Source organism: Scomber scombrus, chromosome 7 (genome assembly GCF_963691925.1).
Source record: "Scomber scombrus chromosome 7, fScoSco1.1, whole genome shotgun sequence".
Taxonomy (NCBI): Eukaryota; Metazoa; Chordata; class Actinopteri; order Scombriformes; family Scombridae; genus Scomber; species Scomber scombrus.
The window spans coordinates 5,967,042-5,990,760 of record NC_084976.1 but is presented as its reverse complement, the minus strand read 5'-3'; the positions used below and the strand labels follow the sequence as shown (position 1 = coordinate 5,990,760).

The following is a 23,719-nucleotide window of genomic DNA, read 5'->3' as shown; positions in this document are numbered from 1 at the left end:
GGGGATGGGGGGAAAGAGAGGGAAATAAAGGTCGTAAAACACAACGTTGATTAAAACTGGACTAGTCGTCGTGTCTAGATTACATTTCCATTCTCTCGACATGTGTCTGTATTTGTCTTGCGGGGCGTCTCGTTGATTATCAAGATCAATGAAGTAGCTAACGTCAGCTAACTAACCGATAGCTTAGCTGCTAATGCTAGCAGGCTAATGTGCTACCACGCTCTTGTCGAAGCCAAATATTTGTATTAGAGGCTCTTTTGTGTCAGGCCGGTGTTTGGAAGTATATAGGCACTGCTTACTGGCTTACATAGTCGGACATAATTAGATAATTTGTCTGTTTTTTAGCTCTGCGCACTGAGATAAATATCTCAAATATGCAGTGATGCACAGTTAGCAACATTGCATTCACATTAATCCTGTTATCGACTTTAATAGGGGGACAAGCTGAGGCTTATAACGTGTGTGTGTGTGTTTGTGGTCGATGCTGGAACCTCCAATGTTGAAATGACCACACATTTTATATTATTTCAATGTTACCTAAATACCGTTTGGCTCTAGCACACACGCACGGTAAATTCATCTGGGCACTATATGGAGAGTAGTGTCATGCATAATATCGCATTCAGTGGATTTCTTTCTGAAATTTCCAAGCATAATGAGTCAGTAGTTGTTTGAAGGTAGATCCAGGAAATTATGTTCGACACTGTTCTTGAATGTTGGCAGAACATGTGATTTTTGGTAAATCTATTTATATCACCCATTGAGATTGAAATGATTAATGAGCTGTTCTACTTAAAGACAAAGAGGTTGAGAAGTCAAAGTGTTTTTAGAATGACCTTGAGATTAAGATCTGGATATGGGCTCGGAGTATTTGAAAGCTTTTTTGCTGTGTGTTGTACTATCCCACTGTTTTGCATAAACCTTGGATTGACTGACAGGAAAAGTGGTAAACAGATGATGGTTAGCAATCTTGTAAACCACTAGGACTGGGAGGATGCCAGTTTCTAGATCGCTCCCTGTTATCTGTAGTGTTCTGCAAGGATCGGTTCTTGGACCCATCCTGTTTTACCTGCTACATGTTCTCCCCCGTGTACATGTCAGCAGCAGATGTGGGATTGCTTTTCATTACTATGTTGATGATACTGAGCTGTACATCTGAACTGCCCTAAGCCCTTCTGCAGCCATATCACAGCTCAGCACCTGTCTCAAGCCACAGATATACTCCTGATATACTCCTACATGGACAGCTGTGGATACCACAGACACATAGTAGCTCTGTTTATGCTACTTTCTGCAGTCCATTTGGAGGACATGTTCCACGCTATCCACATCTATAGTAATACAATGATACAGCTTTAATAAGATAAAGGCCTGAATGAGCACACATGTCCTCCACTTAAACAGCAGCAAAACTGAAGCTCTCCTCATTGGCACTCGACACCAGATTTAGTCATACCCCATACCGCTGGGACATCCCCCCCCTCTCCTCCTCATTCACTAACCTGGGTGTTAGATTTAACCCTCAGCAGACTGCTGATCCCCATATTAGACATCTATGGAAAACCTTTTTCTACCATCTCAAAAAACTCTAAACTCCGCCCCTCTGTAACCCTGTCAGATACAGAAAAACTTATCCATACCACACTCCTCACAGGGATCCCTGGCAGAAGCATCCAGAAGCTCCAGTACATTCAGAACAGTTCTTCCAGGACCCCAAAAGAGTGCGAAACCACTAACATGTAACACCAATTCTGTTTTCATCGCACTGGCTCCCTGTCTGTGTCAGGATTGAATACAAAGTCCTGCTACTCGTATACAAATCCATCCACAGACATGTGCCTCCCTGATCATACCAGAAAACCTCCACCCACACCCTCAGATCTGACAACTGCTTGCTCCTCCGGGTCTCTAGTACTGAGCTCCGCACCATGGGGGATCGGGCCTTTGGCTCTGCTGCACCACGCTTGTGGAACAGCCTTCCTAACCATCTGAGGGCAGCACAGAACCTAGGCCTAAAAACCTTTTTATTCAGGAAGATTGTTTTTAATCTTAACTCTTGATAGAATTGTATTTTTGTTGTGTGTTCTGTGGTATTAATACTGTAACACTTTGAATTTCACTACGAATAAAAGGTGTGGTAGATATTAAACATTATTATTATTGTTATATAAATCTAAAGCCACTCAAACATTTTGGTGGAATGGACCTTCAGCTCCTTAAAGAGGTCAGGGTTGTTTCATCCCCAGGCATGCATGCCATTGCATACTACAGTCACCATGTGCTGCTGGGCCCCCCTCCTTTCTTTTCCCCATGAAGGAACTTGCAGTTGTCAAAGCAGATAAGTGCTTCTATCTGAAATAAAAAGGCTTGGTCCAGCTTGGCTCATTAGAAGTGCTTGCCTGGCATGAACATCCGGTCAGATTTCTTCAACCAAATGCCAGTGGTTTGTTCACGAGTTCTGCTTAGAGACATAAGAACAGCACAGTGGAAAGGCAAAAGACTCCCCTGCAGTCAGACGGACCTTGAATATGTTTTTTTTGTGTGTGTGTGTGCCGTGTTTCAACTGAAAAACTGTAAAACTGATTTAAATGGCTCATTGAGGCGAGTAGACTGTGTGTCTGTGCTAGAGCGGTGCCATTTCTTGACGGGTAAATCGGAGAATGACTGACCTGACTGCCTTGTGGTCATTTTCTCTTACGTCCCCTGCACTCTGCGGACAGATGCACAGGCTTTTAACGTGCCTTTGTGTTGTGAGGGGATTTCTAACTCTAACATGTGCTGTCTCTGTGGTATGTCACACTTGGTGATCCAGAGGAAAGTGACAGGGTCAGTACTTATAATCTTATAGTGTAAGCATTTAGTTTTTCAACCTACATTTAGTCAGCCTCTTAAGGTTCGCCACACAGTGATGAAGCAAGAATTTTAGATCGTTGTGAATAAGCCTAGACAATAGAAAATAAACACCGAATGGACATTAACATCCAAATTATGTTTTATCTGGATGCCAATTGGAAAAAAAACATTTAAGTATTCCCTGTTCAAACAAAAACATGTGAATTGAGTTTTAAAAGCATATAAACGATCTGTAACTGCATTGCATTTACGCTTATTAAGAAGGATGAGTGTTCTTCAGTTAGATATGTGATCGGTTTTCATCTGAAAGTGCCAGCTGGATTCTGTTGACATCCTGTTGCATTTTGCGCTTTTTCATCCATCGCATCGAGTGCCTCAGTACTTCTATATCTGTAGCTAATGACCACATGTGGGACAGCTTGCAGGACTATATATTCTTAGTTGACAGCAGAGGCCACAGAGGTGTACCTAGAGGAGCCAAGGGGTTGACGTGTGTTTCTCAACAAGCCACAAGACAAAGTATAGGGACGGATATATCTCAGCGATGTATATGATAAATAACTCATGCTAGATTGTCAGGTAAACAAGTTACATAATGCTAAATAGTTTGTTATGAAAGGGTGAGTGTGGGAAGTTATTCTTCAGGAAGCAAAATGTCCAATTACTGTTTTTGTTCATGGTTGGCTCTGCAGAATTCCAATTTACTATAACATCCAGGCAATTAACCGTTTCGTTTTTGCTTCGTCATTCATTATGCTTGTCATTTGACTAATATACACATAGTCGAAGACTCGCTTTGCACCTGAGTGGTAAAGTGGGAGAAGATATTTATGGCGGCCGGGGTTGCAGAAGTTAACAATTCATTTTCTGCATGGGCAGCTATGCGTTTCTGGCTGATAGAGTACCGGGCATCAGTTTCTCCTGAATGAATCATCAGGGCAAAATGAGACAGTCTTCTGGAGGGAAAAAAAATCAATTAATTAAGAAAAAGGGCAAAGAGCATTGTAGCGAGAAACATCCAATAAGTAGAAATTCAGTTGCCAGCGTTAGTCATGTATAATTCTGGAAATGCAATGTTTGTTATTCAGCTTTGAATTATTTTTGGATCGAAGTAGCAATTTGTACCTTATCATAATAACAGTGTTTTTAAAATGCCACTGGTGCCTCCATAGCAACAAACACTGAGACTCAAGGGTGCAATGATTTTTATTATTTTTCATTTGAGATACCAAACTCACAGAACATAACATTCCTCAGAAAATTGAAATTGTTATAATTAACGGCCATAACAAAATACTCACAGTTCATTATTGAGTGAGTCTGTTAGAAGCTGCAACACTGGCATCATCAGATAGGTCTCAGCATTCACCCTCCTGCTCTGACAACCAGGCCTGTGACCTGTGCTATCTGCTATGTTTAAGCTTATGGCTGTCATGTTTACATGTTTGGTATCAGCAGCCAAGAACACAACCATATGTCTCAAGTGATGCAGAAAAAGAAAAGCATTGTCATCTGTCATCAGTAACATCTATAGATTTTTAAAAATTACTTTATTTGAGGTTTTTACATTTTCAGTTATTATGTAAGGTATACATTTTTGCTATTTGCATAACCAAATGTAGGTTTGTTAAGGCAAACATGGGACAAATGCTGTGCTTCCTATTTGCCTCATAGTTATTGGACAATTTTGTTAAACAGAATTTAAGTGATAGTATATATACTAATACGTCCTGGCATTAAGTATTCATGTTGTGAAGTATCTCTCTGACTGCACTTTTGAATTACATACATTACCCTGCATTCATTTGATCCTAAATGTGTTTTTACTTGCATTAATATAATCTTTATTTATCTCATCAGGCTCCGTGAAGTCTCAGAGAAACTCAACAAATACAGCTATAACAGGTGAGTCTCTCAATGTTGCAATGAATGAATCACTGTGAACAGGACTTTGTTAGTTATCCTTTATGTTGGCTCATGTGTCTTTGTGCTTGTTTTCCCAATGTAGTCATCCACACCTTAGCCTGTTGGAGCAGACCTCACTAAAACAGTGCGTCGTTGGTCCCAACCACGCCGGATTTCTCCTTGAGGTAATGTCCTATTTTACTTGGAGATCTACAGTGAAGGTTTATTATCTGCTGCTGCTGCCCACCAAAAACAGTTCCACATGAGAGGAAGATTTTGATTGAAGATGGGTCACTATTATCAGATTACTTCAGAGTTCGCTATGGAAAATAAATAAATAAAAAACAGTGGGTGCCTTGCTTCCATTTTACCTTGTTGTTTATACATTTTAGGATTCAGTCTGGATTCAGTGGATTGGAGGCCCCTTAATTAGGCTAATCCAGTTTGAATAGGGCTATAGATACACTGAAGAGACATGTAGTAATTGATCTTAGTTAGTTTATTTGAGCTTTGAGAGACAAACAGTTGAATACATGTGGAAGTGTGTTCAGGAGTGTGGCGTTAAATTTCGTGGCATTGTTCTTTGCAATTGCAATAATACAGTAATTAACACAGTGAAAACAGCAGTGTGTGTCAATGGTTTGATGTAGTGATAACATTACTTATATCTCTGCAGTAAATGTACTAGTGTCCACAGCAATTAATCAGCAGTTTGATTATCATAGACTAGGGTATAAAAGAGAAAAGGTTCTTGAGTGTTTGGCTTTATGTGAGAAGTGATACTTGACTCAATAAAGTTTTCAGTTCCTAATTTGTTCAATTGTGCTCAAGGTTAGAGTATGAGTTGAAGTTCATGTGTCATATGCTTCTCATTAAAAATCATGAATGCATCTTTCTCCTTTAGGATGGACGTGTGTGTAGAATCAGCTTTGCTGTCCAGCCCGACCGCCTGGAACTCAGCAAACCGGATGGCAGCGATGGGTGAGACACTTCTTTATGATGGGATCCGTCCCGGAAACTGTTTCAGCTTTGGCACCGAGTTGGAAAACAGATTGCTTGTGGAGATGCTTAGTACAAGACACACTGAACATGTTCAGGCTCACCGATGACGGTCACTGATTTGAATTCTATTCCACACTTGTGCCCTTTTTGTCTGGCCGCAAAGCATTTGGACACGGTTTCACTACTAGAATAATACTCTTTGCTACCAAGCTTTCCATCAGAGTGAAACGTATATCTGAATACATCACTGGTCTGTTCTTAAAAAGTCCTTTTTTAAATTGGCTGCTGTTGGACTGATGTATGCTTTGCTGTTACTTAATGAGATAATTATCTATTATTTATTGTCATAATAGAGCTGTTTTTTTTCTCCATAGTTACATACATTGCAGGCTCATATTTGTTTTTCCAGTATAAAAAAAACAAGTATTTTCTTCTAATCTCGACACCAAACAACCAACAGCAAAACAGTCCTAAAATGGTGTTTGTAACATTCTGAAAGCAAGCTTCATTTACGGCTGTGTCTTCCTCTCGCTGTGTTTCTTTTTTTCTATTTAAAAAAAAAGAAAGAAAGAAGAGCTTTTTACTAGGTGCTTTGTTTGGTGCTGCCTATGAGCATGTATGTTTGGTGAATGTCTCATTGATAGTTGTCGATTTCCTGCCAGCAGAACAGCATCCAACAGTGATTTCAGAGTTTTTCAAGGCCCCTCTTGCTGCTAAATATCCATGTGAATTAGGCTGTAAAAAGACAGAGGAGCTCCCCACTCCAAACCTCTCTGCAGAACACGTGTTTTATTGCCTGCCGCAGACTTGCAAAAAGAAGATGAGGTGGTTTCAAATTATAATAGCTTTTCAGTCAGCATGGGTTGCTGGGAAGCCTATGGAAAAGTGTGCTTTAGATTGTATCGGGCATGTTTGTCAGCTCACTGAAGAAGCACTAATATAATCTGGATGTTAGGTTACATAGATTGTGTCTGCTTGTTGATTTGAATTTGCTGTGTCTATGTTTTTATATCTGAATAATTTGAATCCCTGTTTCTGCATCCCATTGCTAAAGTATGGTCCTCAATGTGATTTCATTATTGTATTATTTTGTTGGAAAGGATCTCAATTTTCTTGAAATATCTGTAAAATTGTCCTACTTTTTTATTTTTATACCTTTGCCACAGCCAAAAAAACATTTGAACCAATTGCCTACTTAGAACACATCAGAAAACAAACTTGGAAGGCATCTCATTAAAACAAATCTTGAAATAAGAGAAAGCAGTCACAGCCCCAAAACCCCAGGAACTTAAAAAAAAAAAAAAAAAAGAGGACGGAGGAACGAGTTGCAGCCAATTCTGATTCCCAAGGGTGTTGCCATGCTAGTCTCCAACATACCACCCCTCTTGTTTCACAGTATAATATTCAGAGGAAATAAATCCTGAACCAAGGGGTATAATTTAACAAATACCTGGGGTAATGTTAGTTTCTGTTCACCCAGGTAATAACAATAATAATATTAATAATAATGATAATAATAAAGAAACAGTCTTTTGGTCCTGTGCGGGACTTTTGTAGGTTTGTAACTGATCTCCCATCTTTTGTTTCCAGTTCAAAGTTGAGCAGTGGTTCAGGGACAGGAAGGAGCTCCAGGCCAGGCAGGACTAGTGATCCGCCCTGGTTCCTGTCTGGTTCTGACACACTGGGCAGACTGGCAGGCAACACCCTTGGGTAAGTTCTGGCAGGGCTGACAGAGACAAATGGTCCTGTGAAAGCTCAAGTCTGTAGAGCACAGCACTGACTGCTACAGCTGGATAGGGGTGTATCTCCCCCCCCGCCCCCTCCCCCTCCCCTCCCTCCCTAGGATTCAATGCCACACAATCTGGAGAAAGAACTTTAGAGAATGTATTGGGTACATTTGTCCACCAAATGGCGTAATTCAAAAACATGGTTACATTTTGCAGTGTGATTGGTTGTAAATTTACTGTTTTTTGGAGAATATTCCGTATTAAATAATGTAGCTGTTGTGAGTCCTCATATAGAAGTTGCAAAACTAAAATTAAGCTGCAAAATAACCCTCACAGTTTAATACAGAATTGAAATAATACAATGGCTTAAATATATTACAGATGTACATAATACATTTAGTACTTTTTCTCTTATGCTATCTGATCAAATTAGGAAAAGTAGCACCAGTTAATTTCTGCCTTCCTGTAAGTGCTGCTGATGCAAAACCGTGTGCACTTCCCAGTCTCTGTTGTCACAGGGGCGATTCTCTTTCATACCCACATGTGTGTGTGTGTGTGTGCTTTTGAGTCTGCTCTGTTAATCAGATGGTGTTTTTTTGGCAGTCGTTGTCTGACCTCCGGCCTTGTGCTGTGTGTGTAACAGGAGTCGCTGGAGCTCTGGGGTAAATGGAGGCAGCGGAGGAGGTGGAAGTGGAGGAGGAGCAGGGGGAGGTGGAGCGGGAGGCGGCAGCAGTGGAGGCGGAGGTGGCGGAGGAGGAGGAGGAGGCGGAGGCACGTCCGGCAGGTCGTCGACAGCAGCTCGAGACTCCCGACGACAGACTAGAGTGATTCGTACAGGAAGGGATCGCGGCTCAGGCCTTCTAGGGAGCCAGCCTCAGCCTGTCATACCAGCTTCTGTCATCCCAGAGGAACTTATCTCTCAGGTACACATATTTGCACACATTTTTCTTTGACAATCTTTGTCTTCAGCTTTTCTCAATGAACCATTGTGTACTCGACAGCTGGCAGTGTGTCCTGAAGTTGCATAAGCATCTATAAATGTGTCATGTTCTTTTTTCTTTTTTTTTTTACCAGGCCCAGGTTGTCCTTCAGGGGAAGTCCAGGAGTGTGATCATTAGAGAGCTCCAGAGGACTAACCTTGACGTCAACCTAGCTGTCAACAACCTGCTGAGCAGGGATGATGAGGATGGAGATGATGGAGATGATACAGCCAGCGAGTCCTACCTCCCTGGAGGTTTGTTTAAAAAACAAAAAAAACAGGGAATGGGCACAGAAAGGACAGTGGGTTATATGAAATGTTACTGCATGGCGTCTCAGTGAGAGATACTTTCACTTACACTACTCTTTAATAATGAAATAGTTGGGGAATTTTAGCAGTTGAAAATATACAGTGCATGCACATGATACAAATAAGTGTGTCAAAGAGTATTCAAATGATAGATTTCACTGAAGGAGAATTTATATGTAATAATTGCAATAATCAAAACAGTAATGGCTGTATTTACATTTTTGTATTTTTTAAACTTAGATCCTCTTGTGTCTTTGTCCCATACAGAGGACCTGATGTCCTTGTTGGATGCAGACATTCACTCAGCCCACCCCAGTGTGATTATTGATGCTGATGCCATGTTCTCTGAGGACATCAGCTACTTTGGATACCCCTCTTTTAGACGCTCCTCGCTGTCCCGCCTAGGATCCTCCAGAGGTAAATCACCAACTCCCCTCTAGACTAGTGAAGGGCACGTAGGATGTTAGAGAGGCTTTGGTGGCAACATTGGTGATGGCTTTTGTTTGTGTGGAGGGAACTTTTGACAGCTTAAGAAGACATAAACAAAACAAACAAGTAGGGAAAGCAAGACAGTAGTGACCCATGGAGCTGTTAATATATGAATAATCAGAAGTTATTTTACAATCAAAGCTTTTTTGGGGGCAAAAAATGACAACTGTTGGGGTAATGGGGAAAAAAACGTATTTATTAAAGGTGAAAATTCATTTGCTGGGGAAATTTAATCCTTTTTTCTCTTCAGTCTGTTCAGTTTGATTTGTAATATGAGTGTTTGGTGTTACAAGCTATAAATGTTTGGTGTTGTATGGTGCATGGCTGTAGAACATACTGTGAGCTCTCTGAGAAAGGCCCGCTAGGCCCACCTGTCTTAACAGGAACCCTTCAAGGCAGTCTATTCTAAAAACCCTACCTAGCCCACTCTTAGCCCGTATGCATGCTTTCTTTCTGTCTATCCACTTCCTCTTCTATCTCGCATTTTAACATATGAGCGTGCAAACTGACTTACCCACCAGTATAATTTAGACTCCCACTCAATCTTCAGTACTGCAATTTTGATTTGCATTAAGTGATTCTAAAGAATCTTATATCTCTCTCTCTCTATTCTTAAAACTATGTTGACGGGTCTTTCCCAGAGAGTGGCTTACTTCTATCCCACTGGTGTGACCTTATTGCATACCAGTTCTCCTTCTTCCCTTAGAGCGCGACTCAGAGCTGTTGCGTGAGCGCGAGTCTGTATTGAGGTTGCGCGAGCGCCGGTGGCTGGATGGGGCCTCGTTCGACACGGAGCGAGGTTCCACCAGCCGTGAGGGCGAGCCCAGCCTGGACAAGAAGAACATCCCGGTTCAGAGTCCTGTCTCCCTGGGAGAAGAGCTCCAGTGGTGGCCTGACAAGGTAGGTGCTATCAATCTGAACAGCAACTCATAGTAAACATATTTTTGAGTGCAATCATTGCTGTGACACCATAAATGGAGCTCTGGATTATCCTATTTCTTATTATAATCTTGAGATGTCTCTACAACTTGATTCTTGTAGCCAATTAGATTAAAAGTAAATAATTTACCACATTGACACATTGAGATCTCTTGATTTGCTCTTCAGGATGGTGTGAAGTTTGTGAGCATTGGAGCCATGTTCTCAGAGCTGGTGGCTATCAGCTCCAAAGGAGAGCTTTATCAGTGGAAGTGGAGCGAACCTGAACCCTACAGGAATGCACAGGTGGAGAATTTAACATTTGAACATGGAATTACATGTTTGATTGAGCACTGAATGATTTTGGTAATCTCAAGGTGGACAGTGAAGTTAAGATGAAGAAAATGAAAAAGTTACTAAGTCTCTTAGGATCTGTATTAACAGAAGAAATTTCTTTCTTCACCTCCTGCTATGATGAACAACTATTTACTGTCATGCTATTGCATCAATGCAACAAGGGTGTGGTTTGATGTTGGTGATTCAGACACTGACTGTAACAATAACAAATTGACTATATACTGAATGTGTTACAATATCATTTAATCTTATTGGTGCGTGTACTACGGCTATTCAACACTGATGGTTTGTTGCCGTCTTTAACTCTCCAATCATTTGTCCAATCAGAATCCTTCCATTCATCACCCACGTGTGTCCTTCCTGGGTCTGACCAATGAGAAGATCACCTTATTGTCTGCCAATAGCATCAGAGCTACTATAGCTACAGAGACCAACAAGGTACATTACTTTTGCTTCTCTTGACATAATGTTTGTCCAAATAGTATAACTAAATATATGTTTCTACAGGTATTAGCAAGTCTCACATTACACATATATGTTTCATGAATTGATTATGTATGTTTGTGTTGTTTAGGTGGCAACCTGGGTGGACGACACACTGAGCACAGTGGCCTCTAAGCTGGAGCATAGTGCTCAGGCGTTCCCTGAGTTGCAGGGGGAGCGCATGGTGTCACTGCACTGCTGTGCCCTCTACACATGCGTACAGCTGGAGAACAGCCTCTACTGGTGGTAAGAACGAGTTTTTCCATTAAACTACTTTGAATACAATTGCAATTGTTTAACATGATCTTCTGAATTTTCTTGTGATATTGTTATCCTTATATGTGTAGTTTCTTAGCAGCTACAGAAGTGGTCAGAGAGGGTATAAGCCAAACATTGCATATTTGTATTTTGATAAGTATCAGTAAGTCAAGAAGTGCTTCTAGCTATGTAAGCAAATAGTGATGATCTACCATGTGGTTCACATCTGATCATGAGTAATATCATTTTTCTGCACTGGAATATTCATCCAATGAGTCACATTGTCCAGAATTATATTTAAAAAAAAAAAAAAAAAAGTTATATTGTCCTGCGCCAGAAATATACGTGGTCCATAACATGATTTAATGTTATCTGAATTGTTACGGTCCCGTTGAAACTAGCACATAGCTCACCACGCCGTGCTTACTTTAATTAAAATATCAGCTGTAGGGTCTTTTCCTGCAGTTTTCAGCCATATATTTGATACACAATGGGGGCCTTGAGCAAGCAATGTGTGAATCCTTTGTAAGAGCTGATATTTAGCAGGACACCATTGAACCGCTGGCTTTTAGGGTGATGTCCTTGTTAATGCAAAGTAAGAACAGTGCAGTCAGGGAGAAGGTATGAATGTCAGTGAGATTTTGACCGTTCAATGCTTGCGTCTGTCTGCAGGGGTGTTGTGCCTTTTAGTCAACGGAAGAAGATGCTTGAAAAGGCCAGAGCCAAGAACAAAAAGCCAAAGTCCAGTGCTGGCATTTCTTCAATACCCAACATCACAGTGGGAACACAGGTAAGACTATTTTAGATTTTCATTCATTTGATGACAGCAGTGAATTCTGTGCCCCTTCTTTTGGGAGTCTTCCACATTGATGTTTATTACGGCTTTGTCTTTAGACTTTATAACTCATGTTAAAAGCTTTATTTAAACCGTACTGATACATTTACTGGTTCCTTCCTTAGGTGTGCTTGAGGAATAACCCCCTCTACCATGCCGGTGCAGTGGCCTTTTCTGTCAGCGCTGGGATCCCCAAAGTGGGCGTCCTGTTGGAGTCGGTGTGGAACATGAATGACAGCTGCAGGTTCCAGCTGCGCTCGCCAGAGAGCCTCAAGAACATGGAGAAGACTACTAAGACCCAGGAAATCAAGTCAGTGTCTTTGTTTTTCATAGCAAAAAAAACCAACTGCCAATGTTTTGATCTGAAAAGATGTGCTAGATCTCATAAAGCAAAAACTCAAATTAATGTCAGTATCTTGTTTTTTCCTTTTTTATAGGACTGAAAGCAAACCAGAGCTGGTGAAGACTGAGATGGGTCCCCCTCCCTCCCCAGCTTCTACCTGCAGTGATACGTCTTCTATTGCTAGCAGTGCCTCACTGCCCTACAGTATGTCCACTTCTCTTGTGCTATCTCTCCCTCTTAACCTCCACCTCTCTCTCAACAGCACTCAAGTCTTGGCTTTTCTTCTTCTTCTCTATCTCCCAGGCACAGAACCAATTTCTTCCTCACTCTGTGCTCTCATTAGTCCTTTGACTTTGAAACAGATGGTGCACAGGCTTTTATCAGCAAGTTTTTTTCTCCCCCCCCCCCTGTTTTCCTGTGAAGGAAGTTTCCCCGGCTCACAGTATATACTGTGGTATATTGGGTTGCCTTTTTACCATATCTTATCATGCGAAACATACGGCTAGCTGCCAGTGTTAATTTTCCTCAGTCCACATTCAAGTTTTTGTCATCTGGTCAGCAGAATGTTTTTACTGCCATAATCAGGAGTTTTATTCCAAAGCATTTGCAATTAATTAATGTAAATAATAACTACGTTGTATTTAAATACGCTACATTCAGAGCACTAACAGTTAGTATGCTGTGCTATTTGCAGAGCGAAGGCGCTCTACCCCGGCTCCGAAAGAGGAAGAGAAGGTGAACGAGGAACAGTGGCCTCTCAGGGAGGTGGTGTTTGTGGAGGACGTTAAAAATGTCCCAGTGGGAAAAGTGAGTACATCTTAATTGTGGTGATACACTAAATATCTTGGAATAGTGAGAAATGTTTGTGTGTGAGACTGTGGGTCTACGTATGTGTGTTTTTATGTCACTACAGCTCAGTTTCATGACTAATCATCTTCATATCATGTCTTAGGTGCTTAAAGTGGATGGTGCGTATGTTGCTGTGAAGTTTCCGGGGACATCAAGCAGCATGAGCAATCAGAGCACTGCTGCTCCCACTGACTCAGACCCTTCATCCCTGTTACAGGATTGCAGGCTCCTCCGAATAGATGAGCTGCAGGTATGAACACAATAGATGTGTTACTGATGGTGTTCATCTCAGTAGATGGATTTCAAAGTGAATTATTGGAATATGCATGTGTGCTGGACTAAGCATCTATCCTCCTGGTATTCATACATGTGGACTTTTGTTTTGTTTCCTTCATTCTGTTTCTGTCAGGTGGTCAAAACTGGCGGAACTCCTAAAGTTCCTGATTGTTTTCAGCGCACACCTAAAAAGCTCTGTATCCCAGAAAAGGCTGAGATTCTGGCTGTGAATGTTGACTCCAAAGGTTTGTCTTTTTTTATGCGCTAGTTTCTATTAGTCAGTGTATATTATGTTTATTATACTGAATGTAGTATGTTTAACTCTTACACCATCCGTCCATCTTTCAGGAGTCCATGCAGTGCTGAAAACTGGTAACTGGGTAAGGTACTGTATCTTTGACCTGGCCACAGGCAAAGCTGAGCAGGAGAACAACTTCCCTACTAGTAACCTGGCCTTCCTCGGGCAGAGTGAGCGCAACGTGGCGATCTTTACTGCAGGACAGGTACGATGATCCCCCAACATGCTTTTTGCAGATTTTTTTTTTTTTTACTGTCTGCATTTTTAAAAATATCAATCATTTTTCTTCCAGGAATCTCCCATCATCCTCCGAGATGGAAACGGCACAATCTACCCCATGGCTAAAGACTGCATGGGTGGAATTCGAGATCCTGATTGGCTGGACCTGCCACCTATAAACAGCCTGGGGATGGGGGTGCACTCTCTGGCCAACCTCCCCTCTAACTCCACCATTAAAAAGAAAGCTGCTATTATTATAATGGCTGTTGAGGTAAACATTATGTAATAATAAAAAGAGTGAAATGTTATTATCAAACATTATTCTCGACCATCTGCTACCTCGCAAAACCCAACCTGCCAGTTTTAGTGTGTAGTTTAGTGTGTTTAGTTTTTGCCAAGTTTTGCCATGTTGTAACTACATTTCTACTGGCTGTGTAACAGTGCACAAAATTCCCAGTTGTGTATGTACTTCAGCTAAACAGTTTAGTTGTGCTTCAGCGGAAAAAGAAAACAACGTTTTTGTTTCTTGTAGGGAGTCAGGACAGCTGTTGATTTATGGTTTAACTGTATATAAAGTAGTTGAAACTAGCTCCACCACCAGAAACTACAACAGTTACATGCTGCTTACACACCTATGCTTCAGTATTAATAATCTAATGATGTCATATATAATAATATATCAGTCAGAGGGACCAAACCACTACTTGTACTGTAATACTGCATACTACATTTTTCTCTCTCAGAACCGATTCTTGCGCCATTCTGTCTGACCAATGAAATGTGTTAAATGTTTTTCTGGATGGCGGAGTGAAAAAGCAGACTGTCACAGAGAGGAGGGGGGGCAGGGAGAGGCAGTGTTGTTTCACTACAGAGATAACGGAGCATATTTTAATGATAGTGTTGAAATCAGTCAGTGGTGTGGGTCTCTTGTTTGTCACTCTGATGGCACCGACACTACGTGGTAACCGGGGTAACCAGGCTAACAGTTTAGTTGTGCATACACCCATGAGCATTCTATAGCGAAGTAGTGCTCTGCAAAAACGTTCCAGGTGGAACTCGTGCTCTAGAATTATTGCTCTACATGTTTGGGACAAACACACATACTGTTACACCCCTACTTTCTACTCATAAATCTGTCTGATTGAGCAAAAACCAATGCTGTCTATGTCATAATCAAAACATCAATGACTCACGCATCCTTTATTGTCTCTTATAGAAACAGACCCTGATGCAGCATGTTCTGCGTTGTGACTACGAGGCGTGTCGACAGTACCTGGTGAACCTCGAGCAAGCGTTCCTGTTGGATCAGGGCAGCCAGGCGCTGGGAGCACTTCTAGGCCACCGCTGCGATGGAAACCGCAACATCCTTCATGCTGCTGTCTCGGTCTGCTTTCCTGTTAGTAACAAGGAAACCAAAGAAGAGGAAGGTAGGCAGTCACTGTTAAGGTCTCTCTGAAAGCTAAGTCTAATCTAACATAATGATTTTCATTATGATAATTACATCAGACAAGTAGCTTCTTATCTTTAATGTGCTGTTTATGGTTACATTCTCCTCCTAATGTTTCTCAGTTTTGAACGTCATCAATTTTAGAAAACTGTGGAAGAAAATGGCCTTCCAGCTCGGAGTCTGCTCATCTGTATCACTTTAATTGCCTGCTGCCTCCCGACTCTCTTTTTCATGCTAAGTAACCATGCTGTTTTGTTTCAGAAGCTGAAAGGTCAGAGAGGAACACTTTTGCAGAGCGCCTGTCTGCTGTGGAGGCGATTGCCAACGCCATCTCTGTGGTCTCAAGCAACAGCTCTGGGAATAGGACTGGCTCTTCCAGCAGCCGAGGGTACATTTTAAGAAAAGTCTTTGGTGTAAACATTCAAATAAACATGCTAGTAATTTTGTATTTGTAATGCAGTATGACATCACATATTTTCTTTTATGTTTTGTCATCAGGCTTCGTCTGAGGGAGATGATGCGCAGATCTCTAAGAGCAGCAGGTCTCGGCCGCCACGAGTCCGGCCCATCATCCAGCGACCACCAGGACCCTGTGTCACCACCCATTGCCCCACCAAGTTGGGTCCCTGATCCCCCACCCATGGATCCTGGTCAGTGCACCTTTTAGAATAAGTACAATATCTACTGTGTTGTTGTCTCTAGGACCAGTGCAGCTGTTTGAGTTGTTCTGTTGTCAATCTGAAGGCAACCCTACACAACCGTGCTTGAGTCTGACTTCGATGGTGAAATTGAACTCTTCTTCCTCGACTCTTTTTATTATATCAACAGATGGTGATATCGACTTTATTCTAGCACCAGCTGTGGGCTCACTCACCACTGCCTCCACTGGGACCAGCCAGGGACCCAGCACATCAACCATACCAGGTCACATATCATCTTCACTATAAAAGGAGAAGCAAGGAGCAGATGATCTTTTTAGTGCTAGTCAAGATTTATATTGATATCAAAAAGTGGTAAACTTGTATTGGTCTTGAGTCACACCTCAAAAATATTACTGAGCATTCCTAAAAATGGTATTATTAGACATGCTAAGGTAGTGAAATTGTCCAGAAGTAGAGAAAATGCTGATTTATTTATGTAGGTAGAGTTGCTACAGGAGATAATTTGAAGTAAATTTAGATGTATTAATAATGACATGCTGATGCTTTCTTGTAGCAGCTGTATGTTTTGGGGTATTCAAACTGTGCTTGTAACATCTAATAGACTGTGTTCTCCTCATGAACAGGGCCGTCCACTGAGCCATCCGTTGTCGAGTCTAAAGACAGGAAGGCCAACGCCCACCTCATCCTAAAGCTGATGTGTGACAGTGTTGTTCTTCGACCACACCTGCGGGAGCTCCTCTCTGCCAAGTACGATGCTTTATTTCCAACAGGGCACACCTATAAAAACTCTTTTATTGCACATTAGATTGTCCTGATTTATCCATTATTTCTTCTTTATTTGCCTCGCTGTGTCTCTTTATTACTTTTTGTATAATATTGTCGCTGTGTTTTTAACAGGGACGCCCGTGGAATGACCCCATTCATGCTGGCAGTTAGTGGGAGAGCCTATCCAGCAGCCATCACTGTGCTGGAGGCTGCTCAGAAAATGGCCAAGGGTAAGTTAATAAGTCAGCTCCCTGCTTTCGCCTGTAAATTGGGTTGTCATTTAAAAGACTGTTGGCTTGCAGACCTATACTTAAATGTCAGCACCGCTTGCTTCCCTCGTATGATGTAGATACAGCATATGCTAGACATATGTCGTAATGTGGTCCCGATACTAAGATTGGGGGTAGGGACGGAAATAAAGTTTGCACGACCAACTGGCCACCTCCTCTGTGAATACAAAGAGGAAACTGCACACTTTTTGCGACTCTAGTTGTAATTTAAACTGGTTAGATAACAGTCGAAATATTAGAGGTTATCCATGAGTTGCGTGCATCCTGACCTATTTTTTTATTTTTAATTTGGCCCCATTTTTCGAGATCTAACTATGATGTTGTAACTGGCATTCCTCCGTTTCCACATTTTTTCTCTAATGTCCTCGATACAGTAGGTGACCCAGGCATCGCAGAGAAGGAGGATGCCGATTCGGTGTTCATGGAAATGATTTGCCCCCTGGGGACCAACCCGGACGACTCGCCCCTCTACGTTCTCTGCTGCAACGACACCTGCAGCTTCACTTGGACCGGGGCTGAGCACATTAACCAGGTCAGCCCTCGCCCTGAAATTCGGAGGGAAAAGTCGCTCGCGTGTACACAGCAGTCAATTAAGGGATCGGACATTTATTTAATATTATTAACGTTTGAAGACAGTTATATAACCGGCAACCTGATTAGCTTAAAAAAAAAGAGAGATAAAAAACATAATACGTTTTTCATTCTAATTTAATTACCGCTGCTCACTGAAGCATAAAAAACATCAGCAGAATAAAACGCTGCCAGCAGGCACTAAGGTAGAGGACATGAACACACAGGCCAACTTTGATAACATTAAGTGCTGCTGGGCTTTGTTTCTGTGCACAAGTGTAACCTCACTGCTATTAAAGAGTGTGTTTGTTGATAATGTTCAATAGAAAGTTGGCACCCTGCCTTTTTTTTTTTTAATCATACTGATTTTGTATTCAGGATATATTCGAGTGTCGGACCTGTGGTTTGCTGGAGTCCCTCTGCTGCTGCACTGAGTGTGCCAGGGTGTGTCACAAAGGACATGACTGCAAGTAAGTCCCACGTGTTAGTGCGACTATATTAAGCCTTTATAGCAGTTTGTGTAAGTCTCACAATATCTCTTGAGTCTGTATTTCAGACTAGGTCACATAAATGATTATAAATATACTGTTTGTTTTTCTCCACCAGGTTGAAGAGGACATCTCCCACAGCATACTGCGACTGCTGGGAGAAATGCAAGTGTAAAACGCTGATCGCAGGCCAGAAGGCCGCTCGTCTGGATCTGCTGTACAGGTTACTCACCACCACTAACCTGGTCACCACACCAAACAGCAGGTATGACCATCCATCCCCAATTTACTTACATTACTCTTCTTTCATTTGAGCACTAAAATAAGCTAGTAAATGTGGTCCTCTCAGTGTAATTGGTATCCTTTTAAATAACATGAAGGATATTGTCTAGTGTCTGAGGGAAAATCATTGTCTTTTCTGATTTCTCTGTCTCTTTTCTTTTTTTCCCCCATCTGTAGGGGGGAGCATATATTACTGTTCCTGGTGCAGACTGTTGCCAGGCAGAGTGTTGAGCACTGTCAGTACAGACCACCTCGCATCAGAGAGGACAGGAATCGCAAGGCTGCTAATGCAGAAGGTAGATTCACCATCATTCAATAACCATCACTGCAAACTGTTGATTTGTACATTTTAAAACCATTTAACAAGATAATTTCCCTGCTATTTTCAGTTGTGAATGTAGTTTCTAATGCAGTCTTTAAAATATATTACACCTAGGCTTGTGGTGTATAAAACGCTATCGTCCTCTCCTCTCTTTCAGACTCTGATATGCCCGATCATGACCTAGAGCCTCCTCGCTTTGCTCAGCTGGCTCTGGAGAGAGTCCTGCAGGACTGGAACGCCCTTAAGTCTATGATCATGTTCGGTTCTCAGGAGAATAAAGACCCGTGAGTGTAGTCTCTGTTTTTGTTACTAAGGGATTCAAAGACTGAAAAAGTGCAGAAAAAACATGCAGAAGCCTCAAGAGCATTATGTCTTTCCAGAAAAAATATCCCAGTCACAGTAGATAATGCCGAACCTCTTTATAAGCAGTTTTCAGTGCGGTATACAGTTTTGAGCTCTGTAAAAGCCTTTATTTAGACTTGTGTGTTTCGTTATATTTCCAGACTCAGTGCCAGTAGCAGAATTGCCCACCTACTGCCTGAAGAGCAGGTATACTTGAATCAGCAGAGTGGCACCATTCGCCTTGACTGTTTCACCCACTGCCTCATTGTCAAGTGTGCTCCTGACATCACTGTAAGTCCAGTTAATCTTTCCTTCTCCTCTCTGATTGTCAGCTCTTTCTATATATTACATATCTCAATGTGCACACAATGTTATTTATTAGTCATTCTTGCTTAGGTAAATGCTACATACCAGTGCTAATGCATTTTTATTGGTGTTATCACTCTTGCACGGTATTTCGGTCATCAGTGGGCGTTTTTTGTTTTTCTCCTGTAGTTTATAGATACTTTACTGGGCACACTGGTGAAGGAGCTGCAGAACAAGTACACTCCTGGCCGGAGAGAGGAGGCGGTCAACGTCACCAGAAGGTTCCTACGCTCAGTAGCTCGGGTATTTGTCATCCTGAGCGTGGAGATGGCCTCATCCAAGAAGAAAAAGTAAGAACACGCATCATTATGGTTTTTAAGCAAACATTTTAGACAAAGGAATTAATATAACTTGAGTTAGCCCTACACAATTTAGCACAAATTTTGCACTAACAGTCTTTTTCTCTCAATTTCTTCAACTCAGCAACTTCATCCCTCAGCCCATTGGTAAATGTCGGCGTGTGTTCCAAGCTCTGCTGCCTTACGCCGTGGAGGAACTGTGTAACGTGGCCGAGTCTCTGATCGTCCCGGTGCGGATGGGCATCGCCAGACCCACCGCTCCATTCACTTTGGCCAGCACCAGTATCGATGCCGTTCAGGGCAGCGAGGAGCTCTTCTCCGTGGAACCGCTTCCTCCAAGACCCTCACCTGACCAGTCCAGCAGGTCCGTTAGTTTTTTTACTACCCTCATTTTCCTCTCCGTTTGATAGTTCTTGACAATAGCGATGATTTATAAAAATGTGTGTTTATTATATGATGTTTTTCAAGTCATCGAGTCCATCTGTGGATTTATACTTGGAGAGAAGGGGGAAAAGGAAAAGAAGATGCTTGATTTTTCTTATTCACTACATATAATGACTCTGGGCTCGTGCTTCATTTTTCCAGCTCCAGTCAGACAGCTGCCTCTTATATCATCAGGAACCCCCAGCCTCGGCGCAGCAGCCAGTCGCAGCCTGTCAGAGGGAGAGACGAGGAGCAGGATGATATCGTATCAGCAGATGTCGAAGAGGTGGGGAGCCTCATTATAAAATCATTAAGGCCATAGTGAATGTATAATGCCACCAAGAACTCAAACTGTTTACAAAGCGAGATTTCACTCAGTTTAGGGTGCATATTTTTTATCTCTAGAGTTGATTTAGTTTACTTCTATCACGCTATAATTTTAACTTGAACTCAAGTGAGGTTTTTTTTTTTTCCTTCTCTCTTGAATCTAATCATTGATAATACTAAAAACTTTGCACTTTTTAAAATAAAGTTACAAAGTGCTCTCCTTAAAATGAAATAAAAACCTAGAAAGAGCAATCAAGATGATCATGAAACGGTAAAACCAACAATAGACAAAAACATGAAATATAAAATATAGAATAAAAAAAATAAAATAAAAAAAACGTTTTGTAAAAAAGGCCTTAAATCTTAAGAGGTGATCGATTGTTATTGTTTGTGTCTCAGGTTGAAGTTGTAGAGGGAGTAGCAGGGGAGGAAGACCACCATGACGACCAGGAGGAACAGGGAGAGGAAAACGCTGAGGCAGAAGGGCAGCATGATGAGCACGATGAGGACGGTGAGACAAACTCCTTTTTTTATTTTATTGGACCCTTCTTTTTTTTAATTTATAGCTTGGTAAATAATCACTCGTGCCTGAAACCTCCAGCCAACACCGAGCACGTAAAACATCCTCTTTGTCTTTTTTATTCCTTTTCTCAGGCAGCGACATGGAGCTGGATCTGCTGGCGGCAGCCGAAACCGAGAGCGACAGCGAGAGCAACCACAGCAATCAAGATAATGCTAGCGGCCGCAGGAGCGTCGTCACGGCGGCCACGGCTGGCTCCGAAGCAGGTCGGTCAACCAGATGTTTTTAATCACCCAGTTCAGATGTCAGTTTAGATTTTCTTTTCAGTCATTCTCCTCAGTTTTGACACACTGTTCCTTTGAGGTTATTTTTGTGGCAATGCGGTCATCTGTCTTTTTTGACCTCCTTCTTTCTTTTTTTTTACTGAAATCTGTCCAAATTTGTTTAAGGCTTCAACTGCTTACTAAATAGAATCTGCATTTTTCTGTCTTGCTGCACTGTGGTGTATTTTTTTTTTTCTTCTTTTGAATTACAGACTAATTCAATCCTTACAAAAAATTCTCTTTGTGCTTAACAAGTCAGCATTTTGGATTGTGGGGATTTATGTTTGAAGAGCTAATGATACAGCAGACAAAAATGGTCCCTGGCTGAATACCCAATGTATTTCATTTGCAGGCAGTAGGGTGTCCTTGGCATTTCCTATTTTTGGTATGAGCTCCTCTTTACTTCAATGCATATACAGACGTCAGGGCAAGAGTGAATTTTTTTTTTTTCAAAGTGCATACACAGTTTTCCTGCTGAGAGTTCCTTCAGTTTGTCCCCTTTTCACATTTTCACTGTTACTGTCTTTTTTTTATTTTATTTTTTTAACTAATAGTTTTGTTGTTCTTTTCATCCAAATAACAAACCTTTCAACTTGTAGCTCTTTCCAAATGGTGTGGTGTTTTTTCCTCCCCAGCCATCTAAAATGTCTATTTTTTACTAATGTTCATTTCCTCTAAGAAAATTGAGTACAGTTGAGATATTTCTGTTCTTTCTCTCTAATGGATTTTCCAATAACATTAAAACTAAGCCATATAATATTTGATCAACAGAGAAGTGCAGCTGTTGTTTTGACTTGAAGCCTCGGTGTTTTCACTGTCACATTAGTGTTTGTTTGGCCTTGTAGTGGTGTGATTCACTAACCCTCACTCCTTGCCTGGATAAATCTGTTGTGAAAGACAAAAAGAGAGGAAGGTCGAGATGAATCCACAGACCATTAAATTTGTCGCTTTTTCCCCCCCTCTCTTCCTCTTCCTCTCCCGAAGGTGCCAGCAGCGTCCCCGCCTTCTTTTCAGAGGACGACTCGCAGTCCAACGACTCGAGCGACTCCGACAGCAGCAGCAGTCAGAGCGACGACGTGGACCAGGAGACGTTCCTGTTAGACGAGCCGCTGGAGAGGACGACCAGCGCCTCCCACGCCAACAGTGCGGCCCAGGCCCCTCGCTCCATGCAGTGGGCTGTTAGAAACACCCCCAGCCAAAGAGCTACCGGCAGCGCGCCCTCTAGTTCCTCAACGCCAGCCGGTCAGTGGAGCTTTCTGATTGTAGATTTTATTCTTTAGTGTCTACTTTAAGCTTGGAATATGACATTTACCTGTGCTGATCTTCTATCTCTTTCACAGCGAGCTCCACAGGGCTGATATATATCGATCCTACCAACCTGCGTCGCTCCAGCGCTATCAGCTCCAGTGCTGCTGCAGCCGCCGCCGCTCTGGAGGCCAGCAACTCCAGCAGCTATCTGACGTCCGCCAGCAGCCTGGCCCGAGCCTACAGCATCGTCATCAGGCAGATCTCTGACCTCATGAGTCTGATCCCCAAGTACAACCATCTAGTCTACTCACAGTATCCTGCTGCTGTAAAACTGACCTACCAGGACGCAGTCAACCTGCAGGTAAGATCTACATCAAAATAGGCTTTACAGTACCATCCCTATTAAATGTTAAACCACATTGTACATTGAATTGAGTAAGAGTGAAACGTTTGTCATGTGTTGAAACAGAACTATGTGGAAGAGAAGCTGATCCCCACCTGGAACTGGATGGTGTCTATCATGGACTCCACCGAGGCTCAGTTGCGATACGGCTCGGCCCTGTCATCCGCCGGAGACCCGGGTCACCCCAGTCACCCTCTGCACGCCTCTCAGCACTCGGCACGCAGGGAACGCATGACCGCTCGAGAGGAGGCCAGCCTCCGCACCCTGGAGGGACGCAGGTAAAAGACATCTCTCGTTTTTATTTTGTTGTAAAAAAAAAAAAAATGTTTCATGCTATTTAGTTTTTTGAACCGGTTAGTTAGAATGTGTCCCGATGGAGCAGCTGTAGAGCCTTTACACAAATATACTCTGTAGTCATTTAAGTAGAAGAGCGGGGCAACCACAGAATAAATTAGGAAGATAATGTAATAATAATAATCTAATATTTTCCATCATGTGTTCAGAATAGTTTGCTTCACACTTTGCAGAACTGCATAGCTCCA

At 42.0% G+C, this 23,719-nt stretch overlaps 1 protein-coding gene across 3 annotated transcripts in view; it reads left to right on the top strand.

The window, feature by feature from the left end:
* The window catches only part of ubr5 (ubiquitin protein ligase E3 component n-recognin 5), a 32,556-nt gene that overhangs the window by 498 nt on the left and 8,339 nt on the right, over positions 1 to 23,719 (top strand). For 2 of the 3 annotated variants that reach the window (XM_062423413.1, XM_062423412.1), the window contains exons 2-40: positions 4,714 to 4,758; positions 4,862 to 4,943; positions 5,663 to 5,739; positions 7,351 to 7,470; positions 8,131 to 8,410; positions 8,562 to 8,721; positions 9,043 to 9,192; positions 9,953 to 10,164; positions 10,372 to 10,488; positions 10,867 to 10,977; positions 11,114 to 11,268; positions 11,953 to 12,070; positions 12,241 to 12,425; positions 12,553 to 12,662; positions 13,153 to 13,265; positions 13,411 to 13,557; positions 13,717 to 13,828; positions 13,932 to 14,086; positions 14,174 to 14,371; positions 15,317 to 15,527; positions 15,809 to 15,935; positions 16,046 to 16,197; positions 16,376 to 16,471; positions 16,833 to 16,956; positions 17,107 to 17,204; positions 17,639 to 17,796; positions 18,213 to 18,304; positions 18,441 to 18,587; positions 18,782 to 18,900; positions 19,084 to 19,210; positions 19,430 to 19,559; positions 19,764 to 19,924; positions 20,058 to 20,297; positions 20,519 to 20,642; positions 21,083 to 21,194; positions 21,338 to 21,469; positions 22,511 to 22,768; positions 22,867 to 23,135; positions 23,244 to 23,455. In XM_062423413.1, coding sequence (XP_062279397.1) covers positions 4,714 to 4,758; positions 4,862 to 4,943; positions 5,663 to 5,739; positions 7,351 to 7,470; positions 8,131 to 8,410; positions 8,562 to 8,721; positions 9,043 to 9,192; positions 9,953 to 10,164; positions 10,372 to 10,488; positions 10,867 to 10,977; positions 11,114 to 11,268; positions 11,953 to 12,070; positions 12,241 to 12,425; positions 12,553 to 12,662; positions 13,153 to 13,265; positions 13,411 to 13,557; positions 13,717 to 13,828; positions 13,932 to 14,086; positions 14,174 to 14,371; positions 15,317 to 15,527; positions 15,809 to 15,935; positions 16,046 to 16,197; positions 16,376 to 16,471; positions 16,833 to 16,956; positions 17,107 to 17,204; positions 17,639 to 17,796; positions 18,213 to 18,304; positions 18,441 to 18,587; positions 18,782 to 18,900; positions 19,084 to 19,210; positions 19,430 to 19,559; positions 19,764 to 19,924; positions 20,058 to 20,297; positions 20,519 to 20,642; positions 21,083 to 21,194; positions 21,338 to 21,469; positions 22,511 to 22,768; positions 22,867 to 23,135; positions 23,244 to 23,455 — 5,736 coding nt within the window. The remainder of the gene's footprint in view (positions 1 to 4,713; positions 4,759 to 4,861; positions 4,944 to 5,662; positions 5,740 to 7,350; positions 7,471 to 8,130; positions 8,411 to 8,561; positions 8,722 to 9,042; positions 9,193 to 9,952; positions 10,165 to 10,371; positions 10,489 to 10,866; positions 10,978 to 11,113; positions 11,269 to 11,952; positions 12,071 to 12,240; positions 12,426 to 12,552; positions 12,663 to 13,152; positions 13,266 to 13,410; positions 13,558 to 13,716; positions 13,829 to 13,931; positions 14,087 to 14,173; positions 14,372 to 15,316; positions 15,528 to 15,808; positions 15,936 to 16,045; positions 16,198 to 16,375; positions 16,472 to 16,832; positions 16,957 to 17,106; positions 17,205 to 17,638; positions 17,797 to 18,212; positions 18,305 to 18,440; positions 18,588 to 18,781; positions 18,901 to 19,083; positions 19,211 to 19,429; positions 19,560 to 19,763; positions 19,925 to 20,057; positions 20,298 to 20,518; positions 20,643 to 21,082; positions 21,195 to 21,337; positions 21,470 to 22,510; positions 22,769 to 22,866; positions 23,136 to 23,243; positions 23,456 to 23,719) is intronic. The other variant, XM_062423414.1, reaches the window with a different exon arrangement.